The 19,573-nt window shown below is 47.8% G+C and overlaps 1 protein-coding gene across 2 annotated transcripts in view; it reads right to left on the bottom strand.

The window, feature by feature from the left end:
- Positions 1 to 569: 569 nt before the first annotated feature.
- The window catches only part of HPSE2 (heparanase 2 (inactive)), a 1,995,135-nt gene continuing 1,976,131 nt past the window's right edge, over positions 570 to 19,573 (bottom strand). Inside the window, exon 12 of one of the 2 annotated variants that reach the window (XM_085615005.1) lies at positions 570 to 1,990. In XM_085615005.1, coding sequence (XP_085471131.1) covers positions 1,825 to 1,990 — 166 coding nt within the window. In that variant the 3' untranslated portion in view covers positions 570 to 1,824. The remainder of the gene's footprint in view (positions 1,991 to 19,573) is intronic. The other variant, XM_085615004.1, reaches the window with a different exon arrangement.

The following is a 19,573-nucleotide window of genomic DNA, read 5'->3' as shown; positions in this document are numbered from 1 at the left end:
AAACCTGTTTAAGGTGTTCATGTATGCGTTTGTCAGCTAAATAAATGTAATGTTCAAAAGTTATACATTTATTGACAGTGTATAGACTAAACATCAACACAATTGTCCACAAACACACACACAGACAGGAGAGTGAGTGAGTGGATACATAATGGGTAACTGGGTAATATGGTCCAATATTACCATTGATGAGTTTTAGTAATAATATCATAAACCACATGGACTTAAGAATAGTGGTTTGTAACTGTCACCATATTTCTGATTTGGCAATACAGAACCTTATTACACATTAACTTTTTAGTATTTTTGTATTATTGTAAATGAGGTGGGATATTCATCTTGAAAAAGCTGTTTTCTCAAAGTTCAGCTACCTCATATGTACCATCATATATTTGCTGATTTTACCCCAAAAATGTTTTTAGCTCAAATGGACAAAAATAATACTGCCAGAAAGTGTGCCACTAAATTAGCTTTTTTTTCACTTAATTAAGGTATGGCTGAAACATTATTTGTTTCTCCATGCTGCATAATCGTAGTAACTCCTACAATGTAAAGGTCTGCAGGGGTGTTTGGGGGCCGTCACTATGATACTGAAATCCATAATTCACAAGGACCTGTGAAATATTTTCCATACTTTACTATTTCCTCTGAAACATGGGTCTTTGAATCACAACATTTAGTGCAATGCAAGCCGACAAACTTGTAATACATTTTGAGTAACAATAATTGATACACAAATGGGTGCTTGTGAGATTATGAAGTTTAAATCATAAGATAATTAATTCCAAATGCAAAGAGGAATGAATGCAGAAATGTTCTCTTCAGTTTTTAAGACATTAATACAATACACCTGTGCTGTACTGTGTTTTCAATTATTTAATCTCGAAAAGCAGAAACATTGACACAATTATTTTATGACGGCTGACGCTTCTGGTCTGGTCAACAACTAGGGAATAATTCTGCTCTCCTAGTAAATAATTGTGTTACTCAATTCGCTAATGTTTCCAATACACTTTTCCACTACATGGAGGTGCACAAGAATTCAACCAAACATAAAACGCAAAATAAATAACCCCTGCTAGTAATCTCTCCTTTAGTCACAGACCACAACAGATAAAAAAATACAAGCTTTGATTCACTTACTTCTTCAACCTCCATTGTTTTCTTACTAAAACATGTACACTCTTCACCTATGATGCATCGTAGTTAATCTAAAATATATACTGACTTGGTGTTTAATTTTAGAGATTACATTTTTGACTTGGCTGCGTTACAACAAATCCAATCGCTCACTCCAATTCAGTAAGCACAGAATGTTTTAAATTACTTTCCGAAGCAGATCAGATATTTCTTTTGTATTTCTTTTGAAATTCTACCGCATAATTTAACATTTTAACATGGTTTACTATAAATTACCTTAGCTACACAAATTCTTGTCTTTTGTTTTTATGCATCACTCCGTGTAATGTTGATTAAGTAAATTACTTCAGTATATTTCCTACTAAACAGCAACACTGCAATGAGAGTGCTATAAATAAATGAACATATGTAAGTGAAAATCTGAAGAAAGAGTGCTATTTTCGGAGTATTGCAAATCCGTTCAGCCCCTTTTAGAAGTAGGCTCAAACCTTAAAGGCATTTACTCAATCAAAGTCTGCTTAGAAAAGGTAGGCTAGACTGACATCAGATGCTTAGGTATTCCGTTAAGGTTTTGGGACAATCATGATGATGTAAGTAATGATCTGATGGCGGAATATAATTTAGAAGGAGTGATGGTTTAAAATATGCTTGGCAGGCTTTTGACGATGATATTCTGGCATGGTGTCATCGGTATCGGCATGCCAAAGCATTGACATTCTTGATCACATAAAATCCAATAGTTAGTGGAGGGATGACCAATGTCCGGCCAGGTCGAAGTGCCCTTGGTTTAAGCTCTGGGAGAGTTCCATCATCGACCATTTCTAGCAGATGCCCATTTAGCTGTACAGACCTAATCAAGAAATATACAAAAGACTACAGTTACACATACTGTTACAAGAACTTCTTTATATACAGTATACAAATATAGTGTGAACTTTTGAGCAATTCGTTTTTGAATATTTTATTAGTTTTGAATCCGCTCCTCCAAGAAGGGCATGAAAATAACAAATACAGCATATCATACATTATACTTTGATGAAAACAAAACAATTAAAAATTAAGGATTAATGACATTCTAAAAACTGTTTAAATTATTTAAAACTCCAGTAACATTGTGTGATAGTAGGTGGATACAAAATAAAAATGTAATGTTTGGAGCCACAGACCATATTCCTAAAAACAATTTCTCTCAAATAACATCGACAATTAAGTTTAGGAGCAGGGCAGACAAACATTGCATGTTGATGTCTGGAAATCCTCCATAGCATGAAGTGCAGGTGGGGACTTGCAAGTTTATCATATCTGTGACACACAAGTCTCAACAGCAAACACTCAAATCACAGAGCTTTTCCACATAATTATCTTACAATGCACACTAACTAATTTGGAACCAGTCTTGCACATGCTTTTGGAGCAAAAGAAAACATTATTTGCTATCAGTCACCTTGAAGGTATCAAGGTTTTTTTTCAAAACCTATCTGGCTGCCATAGAGAGGGAGAAAGAAAAATGGCAAATACCCCATATTCTCTATATTTTTACTTTCATGTCCATGATTCTAGAATAAAGCCATACAATATATACTGTGGCAAAAAAAAATTATTTCCCGCTTGCATTTGTGCTCTATTTTTGTCTCCAGTTAACCCCACACTTTTTAGGTCTGGGGATAGCTAAGATCTTTTGTTTAAAAAAAAATCCTTTAAATATAAATACTTACACATACATAAATATAGGGTCTTACAGTCAGCCATCTTCATCCATTGGTATGGTGTGCAGTCATTCACATTTTGCATCTACTCACCACAGCCTATTAGTATGAGGTAATAGATTAGTTCACTTCAGCCAGTAGTTCTAGCCACTATGAGTGATGGCATTTTACTCTTACATATGTATATCCGAAAAAAGTGTGCCCCTTCAGTGCCAGGATTGGGGACTAGTCTCTTTTTTCAGTGATCTTTTGGCAGGGAGCATTCTGGTGCCGTAAGCCATGCAGTCGTATATGTGTCACAGTTGCCAAAGTGAAGGCTTTTTCTCAGGCTTTTATTGTAGAGTTTCAAAATGCAGAAGTTGTGCATCATCCCTTTTGCCATAATACTCACTCCTTAGAGCTCATTGCAGAAATAGTGCCCGGCGATACTCCTTCCTCAATCTTTTTCCTCTCTTGATAGCCGGTCCGAACAAAGAGCTGACAGTGACACCGTTCATTCAGGCTTTCTTCATGTAATCAAATTCTACATGGAGATATTTTGATGCATTTAAAGTGCCTCAGAAGTTATCGTAATGATTAATATTAAGATACCCAGCTTTTGTACCAAAGTACATCCTTCCGAGATCAATAAAATTCATACCGCTGGCTATATGTAAAGACCATTATCAATAGTATGTATCTAAAGTATGACTATACTTCCAAAAATAACACAGTATTCACAGTTGCGGCTGCTGCCAATATGCAGTGAGGGGGGGGGGTGGCAGGTCAGTTGTGGCAGGGGGTTCAATTAAACTAAATCAATAAAAGAAATTACAAGATACTGCGGCCGCCTCACACTTTTCCTGCTGCTCCCAACAGACCCTAAAGAACAAGTAACTTACCTTCGGTAACGATATATCTGTAAGAAACATTAGTTAGTTAGATTCCTCACCTTAGAATATCCCCAGGCGTCAGGCTGGATCCAGAAAGATTTTTCGTCAGCAATACCCTTGCGCGTCACTAGGCGTCGTCTGCGGCTCCGCGTCCGTCGTCGGCATCGTGATCGCCGGGATGACGTCGTCGGAGTACTTAGACGCAGCCCTCGCGGGCTGACGTCACTTCTTGTACATAGCTTTCCACTCCAGGAACGCAGAGCCATGCAAGAGACCGACACTGGTGCCAAAAAATTCTAGGGCCCTGAAAGGGATGACCTTAACCCTAGATATCGGTTCGCAGAACGGGGAGGATGGGTGGGTCGGTGAGGAATCTAACTAACTAATGTTTCTTACAGATATATCATTACCAAAGGTAAGTAACTTGTTCATCTGAAAGAAACACGTTAGTTAGATTCCTCACCTTAGAATAGATACCCCAGCAATACCAACCCCGGTGGTGGGTCTGCGAACCAAGATCACACCAGAAAGTCCTGGAGAACAGAACGGCCAAAGAAGCCGTCTCTCCGGACTTGGCTGTCCAGGCAATAGTGTTTGGCAAACGTGTGCAGCGAGGCCCACGTTGCAGCCTGACAAATATCCCGCAAGGGGACTCCCCGGCCCAGGACAGTGGTCGCCGCTGTGGCCCGAGTGGAATGGACCCTCAGCCCTACAGGAAGTTCCTTTTTAGCCAAGGAGTAACAGGCCTTGATACGCAAAACGACCCACCGAGAGATGGTTCGTTTGTGCACAGCCCGCCCCTTCTTAGTGCCCACGTAGCCAACAAAGAGTTGGTCGTCCACCCGGAACTGTTTGGTGCGGTCCAGATAGAAAGACAGCGCCCGCTTTGGGTCCAGACGGTGGAGCCTCTCTTCCTCCTTCGTGGGATGCGGAGGCAGAAAGAAGGTGAGCAGAGTAACAGACTGGCCAATGTGAAAGGCAGTTACCACCTTAGGGAGAAAGGAAGGACAAGTCCTGAGAACAACTTTGTCCGGATGGACAGAAAGGAAAGAAGGCTTAGAAGAGAGAGCCTGGAGCTCACTCACCCGTCTAGCAGAGGTGATGGCAACCAGGAAAGCAGTCTTAAGAGTGAGAAGATGAAGGGGACAATTATGAAGTGGCTCAAAGGGAGCGCACATCAGAAAGGTCCAAACAAGGTTCAAATCCCACTAAGGCATTACGAAAGGGACAGGAGGAAACATGTGAGTAATGCCCTTAAAGAATCGAGAAACAACAGGGGATTTGAAAAGAGAAGGCTGATCAGGAAGCCGTAAGAAAGCAGAAATAGCTGAAAGATATCTCTTGAGGGTGCCCAGAGCAGAGCCCTGCTGGGCCAAGGAAAGAAGAAAGAGGAGAACCTCAGAAAGAGGGGCGGAAAGGGGATCCACAGCCTTTGCTGTGCACCATGCCACAAATCTGTTCCACCTGCAGGCGTATACCGATTTTCTAGAGGGACGCCTGGCTGCCAGAATAACATTACAGACTTCAGGAGGCAAGTCAGATGGCATCAACTGCCGCAGCTCAATCTCCACGTATGGAGGTGGAGGCTGGACAGGGACAGGTTCGGGTGGAGGACCGTCCCCTGCTGCTGTGACAGAAGGTCCTCCTGAAGAGGCAGTTGTATCGGGGGATCGATCGACAGACTGAGTAGCTCGGGATACCAGTACCTTCGTGCCCAATCCGGAGCCACCAAGATGACTTGGGCCCGGTTGCGCCTGATCTTCTTCAGCACTCTGGGCAGAAGTGGTATAGGCGGAAAGGCGTACAACAGACCGCAACACCACTCGCGACGAAAGGCGTCCCCGAGCGAGCGCCGCCTTGGAAAACTCCAACGCGCAGAACTGCTGACATTACGCGTTCTCTTCGGTGGCGAATAGATCTAACCAAGGCTGTCCCCACTGCCAAAAGAGGCCTTGCACCACATCCGAGTTTAGACGCCATACGTGATCCATCATGCACCGGCGGCTGAGTTCGTCTGCTCTGGCGTTCAGAGAACCCGCCAGATGTTGAACCACCAGGGTGATGCCCTGATGTTCCAGCCATGTCCAGAGGCGCAGAGCCTCCTGACAAAGGGTCCACGACCACACCCCGCCCTGTTTGTTGCAATACCACATGGCGGTGGTGTTGTCCGTGAACACCTGCACTACACGTTCCCGGACAGAGGGAAGGAATATCTTCAGTGCAAGTCGGATTGCCCTCAGCTCCAGAAGGTTGATATGGAGCCAGGACTCCGCCGGACACCAGCGGCCTCTGATCTCCGCCTCTCCCATGTGGTCCCCCTATCCCAGGAGGGACACATCCGTCACTACTACGTGCTCCGGTTGGGGTAGGGAGAGGGACCTGCCTCTGACCCAATCGCGGTCCGTGAGCCACCACTGCAACTGTCTCGCAGTGCCCTCCGAGATCATGACGTGGTCGGACAGGTTGCCCCGATGCTGGGCCCACTGAAACTTCAGGTCCCACTGCAGAGCCCGCATTCGCCATCTGGCGTGATGCACCAACAGGATGCAGCAGGCCATCAGACCCAGAAGCCGCAGCACCAACCTGACCGAAACCCGGGATAGAGGCCAAAAGATGGGAATCAGAGCCTGAATATCCCGGACCCGCTGTTCCGGAGGATAGGCCCGAAACTGCGCCGAGTCCAGAACCGCTCCGAGGAAGAGGAGCTGCTGGGAGGGACTCAGATGCGACTTCGGCACATTGATGGAGAACCTCAGCAAATGCTGTAGTGTGGAGGTGGAAGACGACTGCCTGGGGCGAGCCTGCCTGGCCCACCGTGAACCGCAGGTAACGCCGGTGGGCCGGCAGGACGGGGATGTGGAAATAAGCATCCTGCAAGTCCAACGCTACCATCCAGTCTCCAGGGTCTAGGGCAGCCAGAACCTGAGCTACAGTGAGCATCTTAAACTTCTCCTTCCGGAGGAAGGTGTTGACGCTCCTGAGGTCCAAGATAGGGCATAGGCCCCCTTTGCCCTTCTTGGGAACCAGAAAGTAGTGGGAATAACTACCACGACCTACTTCTGGAGCAGGAACGCGATTGATGGCCCCCTTGACCAAGAGGGCCGTAACTTCCTCCTGCAGAAGCTGCAAGTGATCCCCCAAAATTCGGTGGCACTGCGGTGGCATGGCTGGAGGGGTCGCCTCGAAGGGGAGGGAGTAGCCCCTTTGATTTGCAGCACACACTTGTCTGATGTGATGGTGCGCCAGTGGAGCAGGTGATGGCGAACTCTGCCTCCCACTGGCGTGGAATGGGCCTGAAAGCTCGGACTAGGAGGGCTTTGAAGCGGATGCTGCTGGGGTAGATGTGGACGGACCGGCACGTTGTGCCCCGGTACCGCCTCTGCGGAAACCACGTCCGCGTGGAGGTTGATTCTGCGGCCTGTGGCTAGTCGGACGTGAGGGGGCGCCCCTTCCTTGGCCACGAAAGGGACGAAAAGCGGAAGTTTGCGGGCGCGGGGCCGAAAGGCCCAAGGACTAGGCCGTAGCCCTGGAGTCCTTAAAGCGCTCCAGCGAACTATCCACTTTGTCGCCAAAAAGGCGACTGCCATCGAAGGGCATGTCCATGAGGGTGCTCTGGACATCCCCGGAAAAACTCGTGGACTGCAGCCAGGCATGGCGACGAAGCGCCACCGTGGTCGACATTGCCCTGCCCAGCAAGTCCGTTGTGTCCAGTCCACATCGGGTTGCATGCTGTGCCGCATCCCACCCCTCGGGCCTCCTCCAGACACTAGGGCAGCACGTCCTCCACCGTATCCCACAGGGAGTGGGAGTAACGGTCCAAAAGACATGCGGTGTTGACAGACCGCAACCCCAAACTAAGAGAGGAGAACAGCTTCTTCCCAAACTGTTCTAGCCTTTTGGATTCTGATCTGGGGGAGCGGACGGTAAGGAGGTCTGGGAGGTAGAGGCTTGGATAACCAGGCTCTCGGGCGTGGGGTGTTGGGACAGAAAACTGGGTTAGCTCAGTGCAGGGCGGTGGCGCCGGGCCACGTTCCGGTCCACAGGAGGAACTGTGGAGGGCTTGGACCAGGTGCCCTTCAGAACGTCAATAAGTGCCTCATTGAACTGCAGCAGGGGCTCCAAGGAGCTTGCTGACGGTTGAAGCACTTCGTTGAGGAGGTTCGTCCTCACGGCCACAGCAGGCAGTTCTAGCCCAAGGGCTTCGGCAGCCTTGCGCAGCACCACAGAAAATGCAGCACCTTCCTCCGAAGCCACGGTCGGAGGAGAGATGAAGCCAGTGTCAGGGTAGGTATCAAGACCACTGGCATCCCCCAGCTCGTCTGCCCAGTCCTGAGATAACTGAGGGACCTCAGACCCCTCCCAGTCATCACCGTCATCCGATTCCTGGTAGACATGTGGAATGATCGGAGCCGGGCGGAAGATGAAATTGCCACCCATCGGCGTTGTGTGCGGCGCCGGACGGCGAAGCTCCGACAACGCCGGGCCCGGACCGGGATTAAACTGGGGAACGGCATTGTCCGGGGACGGCGCCGGGGGCGGCACCGGAGGAGTCGGCGCCGGCGGAGGGGTCGTGAGGTCGACCGGCGCCGACTGGGATCCAGGCCTGGATCCACCGGGGACCTGTGGCGTCGGGACCGGAGTCGACAGAGCTGGGGCCGGCTGGAGCCGCCCGCTCGCTAGGCCTCCCAGTCAAGCCTGCGGGGCCCGAAGACACGCCAGCAGGCGTCGACGGCGGAGCCAGGTTATTCATGGCCACTGACCTCCACCGAAGTCGCGTCAGTCCCAGGGACCGGAGGGTATGGGGACGGACGGGACCCCTGCAACTCTGACGGAGCCGCGCGGGTGGTGCCACCCAAACCCTCAGCCGAGTCGCGCAACCGGCGAGGGGAGTCAGAAGAGCGATGTCGCTTCTTCGACTTCTTGCTGTGCTTCGACTTACCAGATTTCGAAGACTTGGACACCGACGAGGGGTGGTGGCTGCGGCTTCACGACCCGTCCCTCGACCTCCTCCTCGACCGGGACCTAGAGCGGCACGGAGCCGACTGCCGGTACTCGAGTAGCTTGAGGGACTGCTCCCGCCTAGGTTTCGAAGTCAAGGCCCGGCAGTCGAGGCACGACTCGGCGTCGTGGTCGGTTCCAAGGCAATAGAGGCACTGGCGGTGGTGGTCCGTGACTGACATCAGTCGGTGACAGGAGTCACAAGCCTTAAAGCCAGACATTCCTACCGGCACCAGAGTCGATGTCGACAAGAATAGAACCAAAAGAGTTCAAAAAAGTTTAGTCAAAAAGTGACTAAAAGGGTATGCTCTTCCCGGATCGGCGCTTACTGGTGCGGAAAAAAGAAGAACTGACGTCAGCGCGCGAGGGCAGAGTCTAAGTACTCTGATGACGTCATCCTGGCGATCACGACACCGACAACGGACGCGGAGCAGCAGACGACACCTAGCGACACGCAAGGGAATTGCTGCCGAAAAATCTTTCCGGATCCAGCCTGACGCCTGGGGATATTCTAAGGTGAGGAATCTAACTAACGTGTTTCTTTCAGATACAGTCTCCAAAGCCTATCCAAACACTGCTCTCACACTATGAGAGCAGTGGCGGGTTTGGCTTGAGCGGATTGCTTAGACGATCCACTCAGGAAGAGGGAGTCTGGCACGTTACTCCACCCAGCTGTAGAATACAGCTGGGTTAAAGAAACCTAACAGCACATGTCTGTTTGGCCGGCCTAAGACTCCCAGGCAAACAGACATGGGCACTTAGAAGTGCACAACCACTTGTCCCTGTGACCCCAACCCCGCCCTGCCCCACCCTACACATGCTGGCTCGGACAGCAGCTGAAGAATAAAACAATATTAATATATTATTTTATTTTCAGCTGCTGGCTCTGAGCCAGTGGGGTGACACTCCTCACCATTGCCGAGAGGCCACAGCTGAGTATTTAATGTCTTGAATTAACTAAACCTTGTATTCTCAGTGTACCTGGCTTCTTCAGTACAGTTTTGGTAGCTGTATTATTGTATCTGTTACAGGGCTCTCCAGCATTTTCTGTAGCGACGGTACTTCTGATCAGTGAAAATCATCATGAGCTATAGCTACTGCAGGGGAAACAACTTGCATATTGTTACCAGACACTCCCACGTCCAGCTTCATTGACTTTAAGCCTAATGTCCATAGAACCAGATACTATGGTTTGAACTAAATACCATGACTAAGGGCAGTATGAAAGGGCTGCCATGTGTGTCAGTGAGAGCGCAGTCTTTGGGATATATCAATGTGTGTGCGTATGAATGGGATATATCTGTAGGGGCGACTGAGAGCCTGTGTCGTATGTACTTGCAGCACAGGACATACCTTTTGCCATATGTGGCACCATTACATGTATAACACAAACATACATTTTTTTTTAAATGGGAAACATTTAAAGTGCAGAAAAGTAATCTGCAAACAAGCTCATAATATGGAACATCTGTCGGCACTTTAAATTTCTCTCATATAAAGCAATGTCTGTATTTTTCCTTCATACTTATGGCACAGTGGCCACAGGGAGTAAGGAGCCTACTGTTTGTATATGCAACACTTTAACTTAATCATTAAAGTAACTTTCCATTTTAATTTTCTTCCATTTAAACGGCATTTTGAAAAATCATTTTGTTCACAGCTCTGATATTGAGCTGAGCAAGGACTTTATTTAAGAGTTAAATACCACAGTGCTTCAATTGTTCACCTCTGTGACCCAACACCAGCCTGGGGCATAAATCTGACTGAGCACTGCTCAGTATTAGGCTGTGCTATCTGCAGCCTGATGATAATAATGTAAAATGAAAATAGCCTTCCCTTAACTTTTAAAAGAAAATGTGACCTTGTGCTTATTTAAAAATGAACTCAAGGCTGTCAGCTACTCTGAAGGTGTCTGTGAGCTACAGGTAGGTTGCGATCAACTAGTTGGAGACACATGATTTAGTATAACCTAACAAAACACATTTTTATAGTATACACAGTTGTGCGCTATCACAGGTGTTACCATTATACTGTATAGAATGGTAAAGATATTATAAACGTAACTACTAAACCTCTCTGCGCAGTTACACAGTTAGGTTTGGCCCCTGCATTGTGATCATTATAGCTTCCTTAGTTGCTAAGTTAAAGGCATCTTTTTCAGTAAATACATTCACCATGTATAGCTTATTTGCACACATTGGGATTACTTATTAAATAAAATAAAGATAGAAATACACACACTCTCTGTGCATATTTAGCAAGTCTGGTGTATTGTGCCTGCTGAAGCTGTTTGTTGTTGTTGGACATCTGTGCATGCTTGAAGGGTAGGGACACATACTTTATATCTGTGTCTATTATAGGTGTGTTTGAGGCAAGCAGGGAGGGTGATTAAGTGTCGTGTGTAGTATGTGACAATGACAAATTATGTATCTTTGGCCTCAATTATATTTGCTAAACACTTGCTTATCCTACAGCAACAACAGGTTCCAGAGTTTTCCCTACAGAAAGATACTCTTTCAGCTAATAATAGACTGTCAGGCCACAGAGAGAGGTGTGGCACAGTGGCCAGAGCAGCTGGCTCCAGAGCACAGGACCAGGGTTCAATCCCCATTGACAGCCCAGCTCAGCATCATGTGGCTCTGGGCAATAGTTCGCTTAATCTACCCGATGGCCCCACAGTACCTGGATACCCTTAGAGATGATATGTTGCGCTTTACAAATGTGGATTTATGATTATTATGACTTCACCTAAGAGAACATTAGTCAGGGAATACCATATATAATCAGTCCTTTAATGCACCATTCGTAATAAGTAAGTAAGTAAGCACAAGTCTTATTTGTTCCATTAAAATAGATCAAAACTTAATTTAGAATTCCATGGCACCTGTAAGAAAGCGGGTTATTGGTTGAGAAGGTTGGTAGCCCCATTCAAGCCATAACCACAATCCTTGTCAGAGTGAACCACAAAAGTCACTAAATTAACCTGTGCTTACCCCTCTGGTTGCTTGGCACAAAACTACCAGCCAGACTTAACTGAGAGGAAATGTGTAAAGTATTTATGAAACAGTGATAAAGTGAATACTATGGCTGGGGGGTAAAGTCTGCTCCGCCAGCAGAGATTGCCACCCAGCCCTAAAAAGGGAATTTTGACATGGCTGTGTTGGTCACGGGTGCTGCTGAGGAAACGCGTCTTCTTTCTATATCCATAGCCTGGGATGTTCCTGGTACAGTGACACCTTGTTCATGGTTCTGAGATTACCACTGCTCAGAAGCTGTCTTGCTGTTAAAGTATGATTTGCCTCTGTACTTTTAGGGCGGAGATGAGCTGTGGTTTAATAGCTGGAAAAGCTAAACTGGATTCAGATGTCAGCCAAAGAGAGGCGGCTAACTGACAAGGAAAATTACCAGGTAATTACTATGGTTGTCTGCTTCGTTTCAATTAGGCTGGAGGTCGTGGTAAAGGTTAGAGGCAAAGTATAATGCATCATTCACCATCAAGAGAGTGAACACCGTCTGACGTTAGGCATGTGACGTAGTACCCTGCCATTTTGCTCTATGAAAAGCTATATGGAGCAGATCACCTAACCTTCTACCACTGCCTGTTGCCCCCCAGGGGCGGCCTTTGGGGACACCAGAGGTATCACCCCCATCCACCACTGAAGGGATGAGCCAGACCCCACCAGGCAGGTGAGGCAACCATAGCTGACTCCTAAGCTGGTGTAACCTCTTTCTGCACTCAGCCCTAAAAAGGATAGCCAGTCAGCTCCTGAGGCACAGCCGGGAGCAGCAGTGTATTCTGTGATTTTAATTGTGTGAAACTGTAAATTTTGACTCTGTTTTTAAAACTTACCCTCTTGTCTGCTGCACGATCACTGTGCACAGGCACCCATTGAAACGCAAAAACGAGCGCTGGGTAGGGCGAAAGCGCCGGTCCCACTAGCTGGATCCCTCACGTTAGGACGGGGACACGCCCACTCGAGGCCACGCCCCTTTTTCGTCAATTTCATTGAAATAGCGCGCTGAACCACAAGCGCCCTGATAGCCAGTCAGCTCCTGAGGCACAGCCGGGAGCAGCAGTGTATTCTGTGATTTTAATTGTGTGAAACTGTAAATTTTGACTCTGTTTTTAAAACTTACCCTCTTGTCTGCTGCACGATCACTGTGCACAGGCACCCATTGAAACGCAAAAACGAGCGCTGGGTAGGGCGAAAGCGCCGGTCCCACTAGCTGGATCCCTCACGTTAGGACGGGGACACGCCCACTCGAGGCCACGCCCCTTTTTCGTCAATTTCATTGAAATAGCGCGCTGAACCACAAGCGCCCAGATAGCCAGTCAGCTCCTGAGGCACAGCCGGGAGCAGCAGTGTATTCTGTGATTTTAATTGTGTGAAACTGTAAATTTTGACTCTGTTTTTAAAACTTACCCTCTTGTCTGCTGCACGATCACTGTGCACAGGCACCCATTGAAACGCAAAAACGAGCGCTGGGTAGGGCGAAAGCGCCGGTCCCACTAGCTGGATCCCTCACGTTAGGACGGGGACACGCCCACTCGAGGCCACGCCCTCTTCACAGCCCCCTTGCTTAAAACATGTGCATGTGCCGGAAGCGCAGCGGACGAGCGCAGCGGGCGCGACGAATGCGCGCCGAAGGCGCGCATAAGGCAAGCTCGTCTGCGCTCGTCCGCGCCGAGTCCGGGCCTAGGGCCACCCCCCTTACTCCCCTGACTATGAAATTTAGGCAGTACAGCCCCGAAAAACTCTTAGAGCTAAGACTCCTACAAAAGAATTGTAGCCAGCATCCTTACCACGTTGAATGTCTCCCGTATACATGCAACCTCTGCAAATCCACCCTCAAGCCCCTCCCACCCTCGGACCAGTGCCACGAGTACCGCATGTTCTTGCTTAATTGTAGGTCTCTGCCCAAGCATAAGAACGAATTTGCACTCTTGATGGAGGAGCACAAGCCCGACATTGTTTTCTTAACGGAAACCTGGCTCACCTTTGACTCGGACCCAGCCTTGGTTACAGCCATTCCCCCTGGCTTTCAAATCTCCCGCCAAGACCGCCCAAAAGGCAGAGGAGGAGGATTAGCAATTGTTCACAAAGAGCAGTTCCTCTGCCGAATCATTACAGAAAGCATCCCAGACTGTGAAAGCCTAGCGTTTAGTCTGGAGCTCTCGCCGAACAACTGCTTCTCAGGCACCCTCATATACAGACCCCCCGGCCCCCCAAAACAATTTCATATCCAATTAGCACGGATTGTGGCAGAACGTGTCAGCAGTAGCGCCAATTTCACATTGTTGGGTGACCTTAACTTTCACTTCGATTCCAAACCAGACCACACAGCAGCTCTTCTTACCGACGACCTTGCCGCGTTACAATTACACCTACTGGTCAGCTCTCCTACCCACGATCAAGGACACCTGCTTGATCCAGTTTTCAGCAATTGTACTAATTTGATAACTAGTCCACCTCTCCCTCTCCCCTGGACTGACCATCTACTGGTCCCTTTTTTATGGCACACCCTCAGACCCCTAACCACCAAACCCACTATAAGAATAGCCAGACCGTGGTCCCGCCTCCCTATCGAGACATGGACCAAAAAACTGTTCAGCAACATACCCCCGTTTAATGAGGACCCATGCTTCGCAAATCTTTCTTATGAGGAATGGATTACCAAGTCACTCGATCTTTCCCTACCTAAACGGAAAACCACCACAAAACGCTGTCATAAATCAGCTCCGTGGTACTCTGAACCCCTCAGAGCTATAAAACGTCAGTGTAGACAAGCGGAAAGGAAATGGCGCCTGGACTCTTTGCCAGAAAACAAAATCCAATACCAAAAACTACTTAAAATATATAAAGAACAAATCAAGGCCAGCAAAACAGCTTATTTCGCCAACGAAATTATCCGAGCGAAATCTAAACCCAGGGAAATTTTCCGTATCGTGAAAAGCCTCACCAAATTCCCACCCAGTCTAGATGAGACCAAGACCGCAGAACACTGCAACAACATGGCAGATTTTTTCCTGCAAAAAATTACTACCATTTATGAATCATTCCCCGCTCCTCCCAGCACCCCCTCTACCGCGAGCAGTTCTGACCTGAACTCCTCCCCCACTTTGGACCACTTTGCTCTTCTTAACCTCTCGACTCTTGAGTCCTTGGCAAAAAAAGTCAAATCCGGGTCTCCGGGGGACCCAGCCCCGCCAGACATCATTATGTCAGCCTCGGCTATCACCCTGCCCGTCATAATGGACCTCCTTAACTCCTCCATTTCTACTGGCGTAGTCCCGCCACAATGGAAACAAGCCATGGTCCGAGCACTATTAAAGAAGCCCAACCTGGATCCCTCGAACCTCAGCAACTACCGCCCAATCTCTCTCCTTCCCTGGCTTAGTAAAATTCTAGAGAGACACATCAACAGCCAGTTGATCAAATATCTCGAAAACCACCAGCTTCTTGATCCTACTCAAACGGGCTTCAGACCAAGACATGGCACCGAAACTGCGCTCCTCATGATCACCGAGGAATCCAGAAACATCCTGGACCAGGGAGGATCAGTGGCAGTGATCCTCCTTGACTTAAACGCGGCTTTCGACACGGTCAGCCATGACATATTGCTGGACCGCATGGCAAACATCGGCATAAAGGACAATGCTTTATCTTGGTTTGAATCCTTTTTACAGGACAGATCCTTTCGGGTATTTGATGGAACATCTTCCTCTACCAGCAGACCATTAAAATGTGGAGTTCCGCAGGGCTCCTCATTGAGCCCGGCACTCTTCAACATATATATGAGGCCACTGGCTGAAGTTGTTCGTCAGTATGGAATTAAGATCATTTCATATGCTGACGACACTCAGCTAGTGGTCTCACTGGCACAGGAAGCTAACCAGACCTCGAAAGGAGGGCTGAGGAAATGCCTAGAGGAAGTCAAGGACTGGATGTCCTCCTCCTCATTAAAAATGAATGGAGACAAGACAGAGCTTATGCTCCTGGGCCCTGCCAACCCTAACTCCCTCAGCACTCTATGGCCACCCTGCCTGGGTACCCCTCCGGCCCCAAAGGACAGCATCAAGAGCCTTGGGGTGTGGCTAGACAGATCTCTGTCCTTCGGCACCCAATCCACCAAACTGGCAGCCACCTGCTTCGGCCTCCTCAGAGCGTTAAGAAAGGTACTCCATCTTCTACCAATGGAGGCAAAACAAGTAGCCATTCAGGGCCTTATCCAGTCACGACTGGATTATAACAACGCCCTTTACCTCGCCGCCCCAGAGTACACGATACGGAGACTACAGACAGTGCAGAACTGTGCCGCGCGCACTTTGCTTCAGATCCCTCGACGTCAATCAGTCAAAAATGGACTGAAAAAACTGCATTGGCTACCCATTTCCCAAAGAACACAATTCAAAGCCTTATGCATTGCGCACCAGGCGTTCTGGAAAACGGGCCCTCTCATCACTCGCAACCTAGTGTCACACTACCTTCCCACTAGGAATCTGCGATCCAACCAGACCTTCACGGCCACAATCCCCAAAATAAAAAAATCCAGAACTGGCGGTAGGACTTTCACCTACAACGCCTCTAAGCTATGGAACACCCTACCCCTCCACCTAAGGAAAAATCCCAATCTTACCTCATTCAGGAAACAGCTAAAAACATTCCTTTTCAATGCTGCTCAATAACGCCCTGGCTACCTCCTCTTGTTCTGTTGGCTTCTTAGCGCTTGGACGCCCCCGGGCAGCAATCGCGCTCTATAAATCAACATACAAATACAAATACAAATACTCACATCTCCCCCTGAACTGCCCTGCTGAGGCTGTGCACTACGATCCCATAGCACAATAAAACAAATTTGTGTTCAGCTCAGGCACATTGGTTTTCCTTTTTCCACTTAAGGAGAAGGGGGCAGTGAAATCTGGAGTTGCTTTGGTGTGGTGCACAGGTTAAAGACATGTATCTTAAAAGCCCTGGAATGATGATGGCGGGTTTGGCTTCTTGAGCAAGGAATTGTCTCGAGAGATGACACCATGCCTCGATTGTCTTCTATCAGTAAATATATTTTTATCTGCCTTTGAGTGTACCCAAGTTAGACGCCAGATGAGAGTGTGCATTGCCATACCATTGTTGATGTGTGCAAGTATGTCAAACTTTTGGTGACCTCTTCCTGTCTGATGTATTCTGACAACTTTAGTAATAAAGCTCAAAAATGAACAATCTCACTGATGGCATGTTTTCATGTATTCACCAGTGGCTGCCTTTTGGTGTACGGTGGTAGCACAGATGTGGTGAGTGCCCCTCCCCAATTCAACTGCACATATTGAATGATGATAATTAATGTTGGCCTCCCATTCCTTTGCGTTTCCTTCCTCCCGTGCCCATCTGCAGGACAGACAATTAGCACCTCGTCACGTGAAGGCTCCTCTTGTGTTGCTATTGTTTGATCTCTGACCATAGAGTCTGCAACCCGATTCTTTCTTCCCCTTCGTTGTTTGGCTTCTCACGTTCCCTCTTCTCTTTTGTTATTCTCTCTCTTCATCTGCCAAAGGTTGCTGTAGTCCTCGCCCAGGAACCTTACTGTAGCTTGTGTGGCCACTATTCGCACCTTGACCTTGCCACAGCTCAGGTGATAGATCTGCCACAACACTTAAGAGGCTGCACCTTCTGTTTAGTGTGGCCCATTTCACTTCAGGTTTACTTCCTGAGCCTTGCCCCCCGCTACATCACAGCATGAGGAAAGGTGACGCTGCTCTTCAGGCGCCTTTCTGCAAACTTGTGTGCGCTTTTTGTACTTGGGACTTCATCCTCATTCAGCAGGATTTTACTCTCCTTGTGTGTCACTCCGCTACTGCAAGGCAGTGAAGCAGCGACACCAGAGGCCAAAGCTCTGCTTCGGCTGGTGTGAGTAAGGGTGGGCGGAACAGGGTAAATCTTTGCGAGTTCCGCCCATCCCTAGTGAATACACAACACAAGAAATGATACCATACTGAATTGTATTTTTTTATGTGAAAATAGCACCATGAAGCACAAAGCACCAGCTTTGGGTATCTTGGCGCGCTGGACAAATACAAAGTCACAAGTTCAGGCCAACTGCAATGGAATGCTGGCCGGGCATAGGATCGAATCGACCCACTGGATGTTGGACCTCATGTCTTTGATGCATGGCCTGCTCTGCATTGCTTTTGGAGGCTTTGCACCGCTCTGCATTGATTCCAATGAAGCTTTCAGCTGTGCAGTGAAGCTTTGTGGGGATTGGTGTCGCCTGGTGTCGGTTCTGATGAAGCTTTGGGCTGAGGCTTTTCTTTTCATCACTGGGCGTCGGAGTCGGTAAAGCTTTCGGGCGGCTCTGCGCAGCGTTGCCTTGCATCTCTTCTTGCCTGATCCAATGGAACCTTTAGTTAGGCAATGAGCAGTGTCCTCTGATGCCAGCCAAAGGTCCAGAACCTAAGGGAGGTACCTTTTGGGGATCAGAACTCACTCCAGCAAAAGCCAGCAGTAATGCTCAGGTAGGTCCAGTTTGTAGTAGTCAGCTGGGCAGTTGTAGAGCAGGCCTCTGGAAGCTTGTTGCATCCCTGTAGCGTCCCTGTAGCTCAAACAGGCGGTAACCCTTAGAGTCACTTTAGGCTGTCTGAGACCAAGGCAAGCAGGTCCAATCTTCGTTTTTCAAACAGCAAGGCATTCCTTCAAGCAGTAGGGCACTTCTTCTGGCCGCAGGGCAGTCCTGAATCTTCCAAAGGTCCAGGAGTGTTCTGATGAGTGGTCCTGAAGGTCTTATTTTTCTACCGGATACTAGCTTTTGTGTGGTGGAATTCTCTGACATTCCCCCAAAACCAGTTCTCATCAGTTCTTTCGCTTCCCCTGGGTTTGGCTCCAAACTGTCTAGAGTGACAAAAGGCAGGGCAGGACTGGTGTCAGATTCCTTTGCATGTGCTGTGGTCAAGGTCGTTTGAAATTAAACCAGGGCAGGGTACAGCTCCTTCCTAACCATTCTGGCAGGAAGACTCTCTTCTGGCATCACCTAGGTCCCACTAGCCAGCTTTTATTGTTTGCAATCTATTTGTATTTCTTTGACAAATACTTAGTGTAGGCTTTGGCTCTGCCCATTACACATGATTCAATAGTTTTTTGTCAATACCAGTACCCTGGGATAATTGGAAGACTTGCCTCCCTGTTCTTGAGTTGGTCCCTTCCAGAGAAGCATTTCTCTCTCACCATGCTTAGATTGCATTTTACATTGTACCCTTTCACTGCCGAAGCCAGGAAGCTCTTTTTTTCTTTGCAATCAGGCTCCACGTTGTAGCCTGCATTCTGCTCACCACAACCAGTATATATGTTATAAAGCCAAATCGCTTTTTTTAAAGCCAATTTCAGCAGTGTTGACCATTTTAGAATTATATTTTGTTGAACTATTTATTACAATGTTACTGTTCCATGATGGCTGTCACATTGTGTTCATGATGGACTGTTGTATGGCATCCACTGATCTACTGAACTGTAATTCACATTTTGCTTCCATCCCCACAGGATATAGGATGGGGCAAAGGGTCAGCTTCCGTTCACCATGTGTTCCCTTGTGAATGAATAACAGAATTCTGCCAAAGCATATTTTCATCATCTACACAAAACATAGCACAATTCAATCACTAATAGGATAATCTTTACTTCATTATTTATTTATGTATTTATTTTTCCTTGGACAGAGCCAGGTGACTTCTCTCAGCCAGGTGGCTCCATACACACTGCTGACAAACTTTGCACATATGCTTCATTATGTTTTCATTTTACTGAAAATCATTATAAAATGCTTGCCCATTCATGTGCATGTGTCTGTAATAAGGGTGGCCATCCTGAATAG

This window comes from Triturus cristatus, chromosome 1_2 (assembly GCF_964204655.1).
Source record: "Triturus cristatus chromosome 1_2, aTriCri1.1, whole genome shotgun sequence".
NCBI lineage: Eukaryota > Metazoa > Chordata > Amphibia > Caudata > Salamandridae > Triturus > Triturus cristatus.
This window is presented reverse-complemented; position numbering and strand designations above follow the sequence as displayed.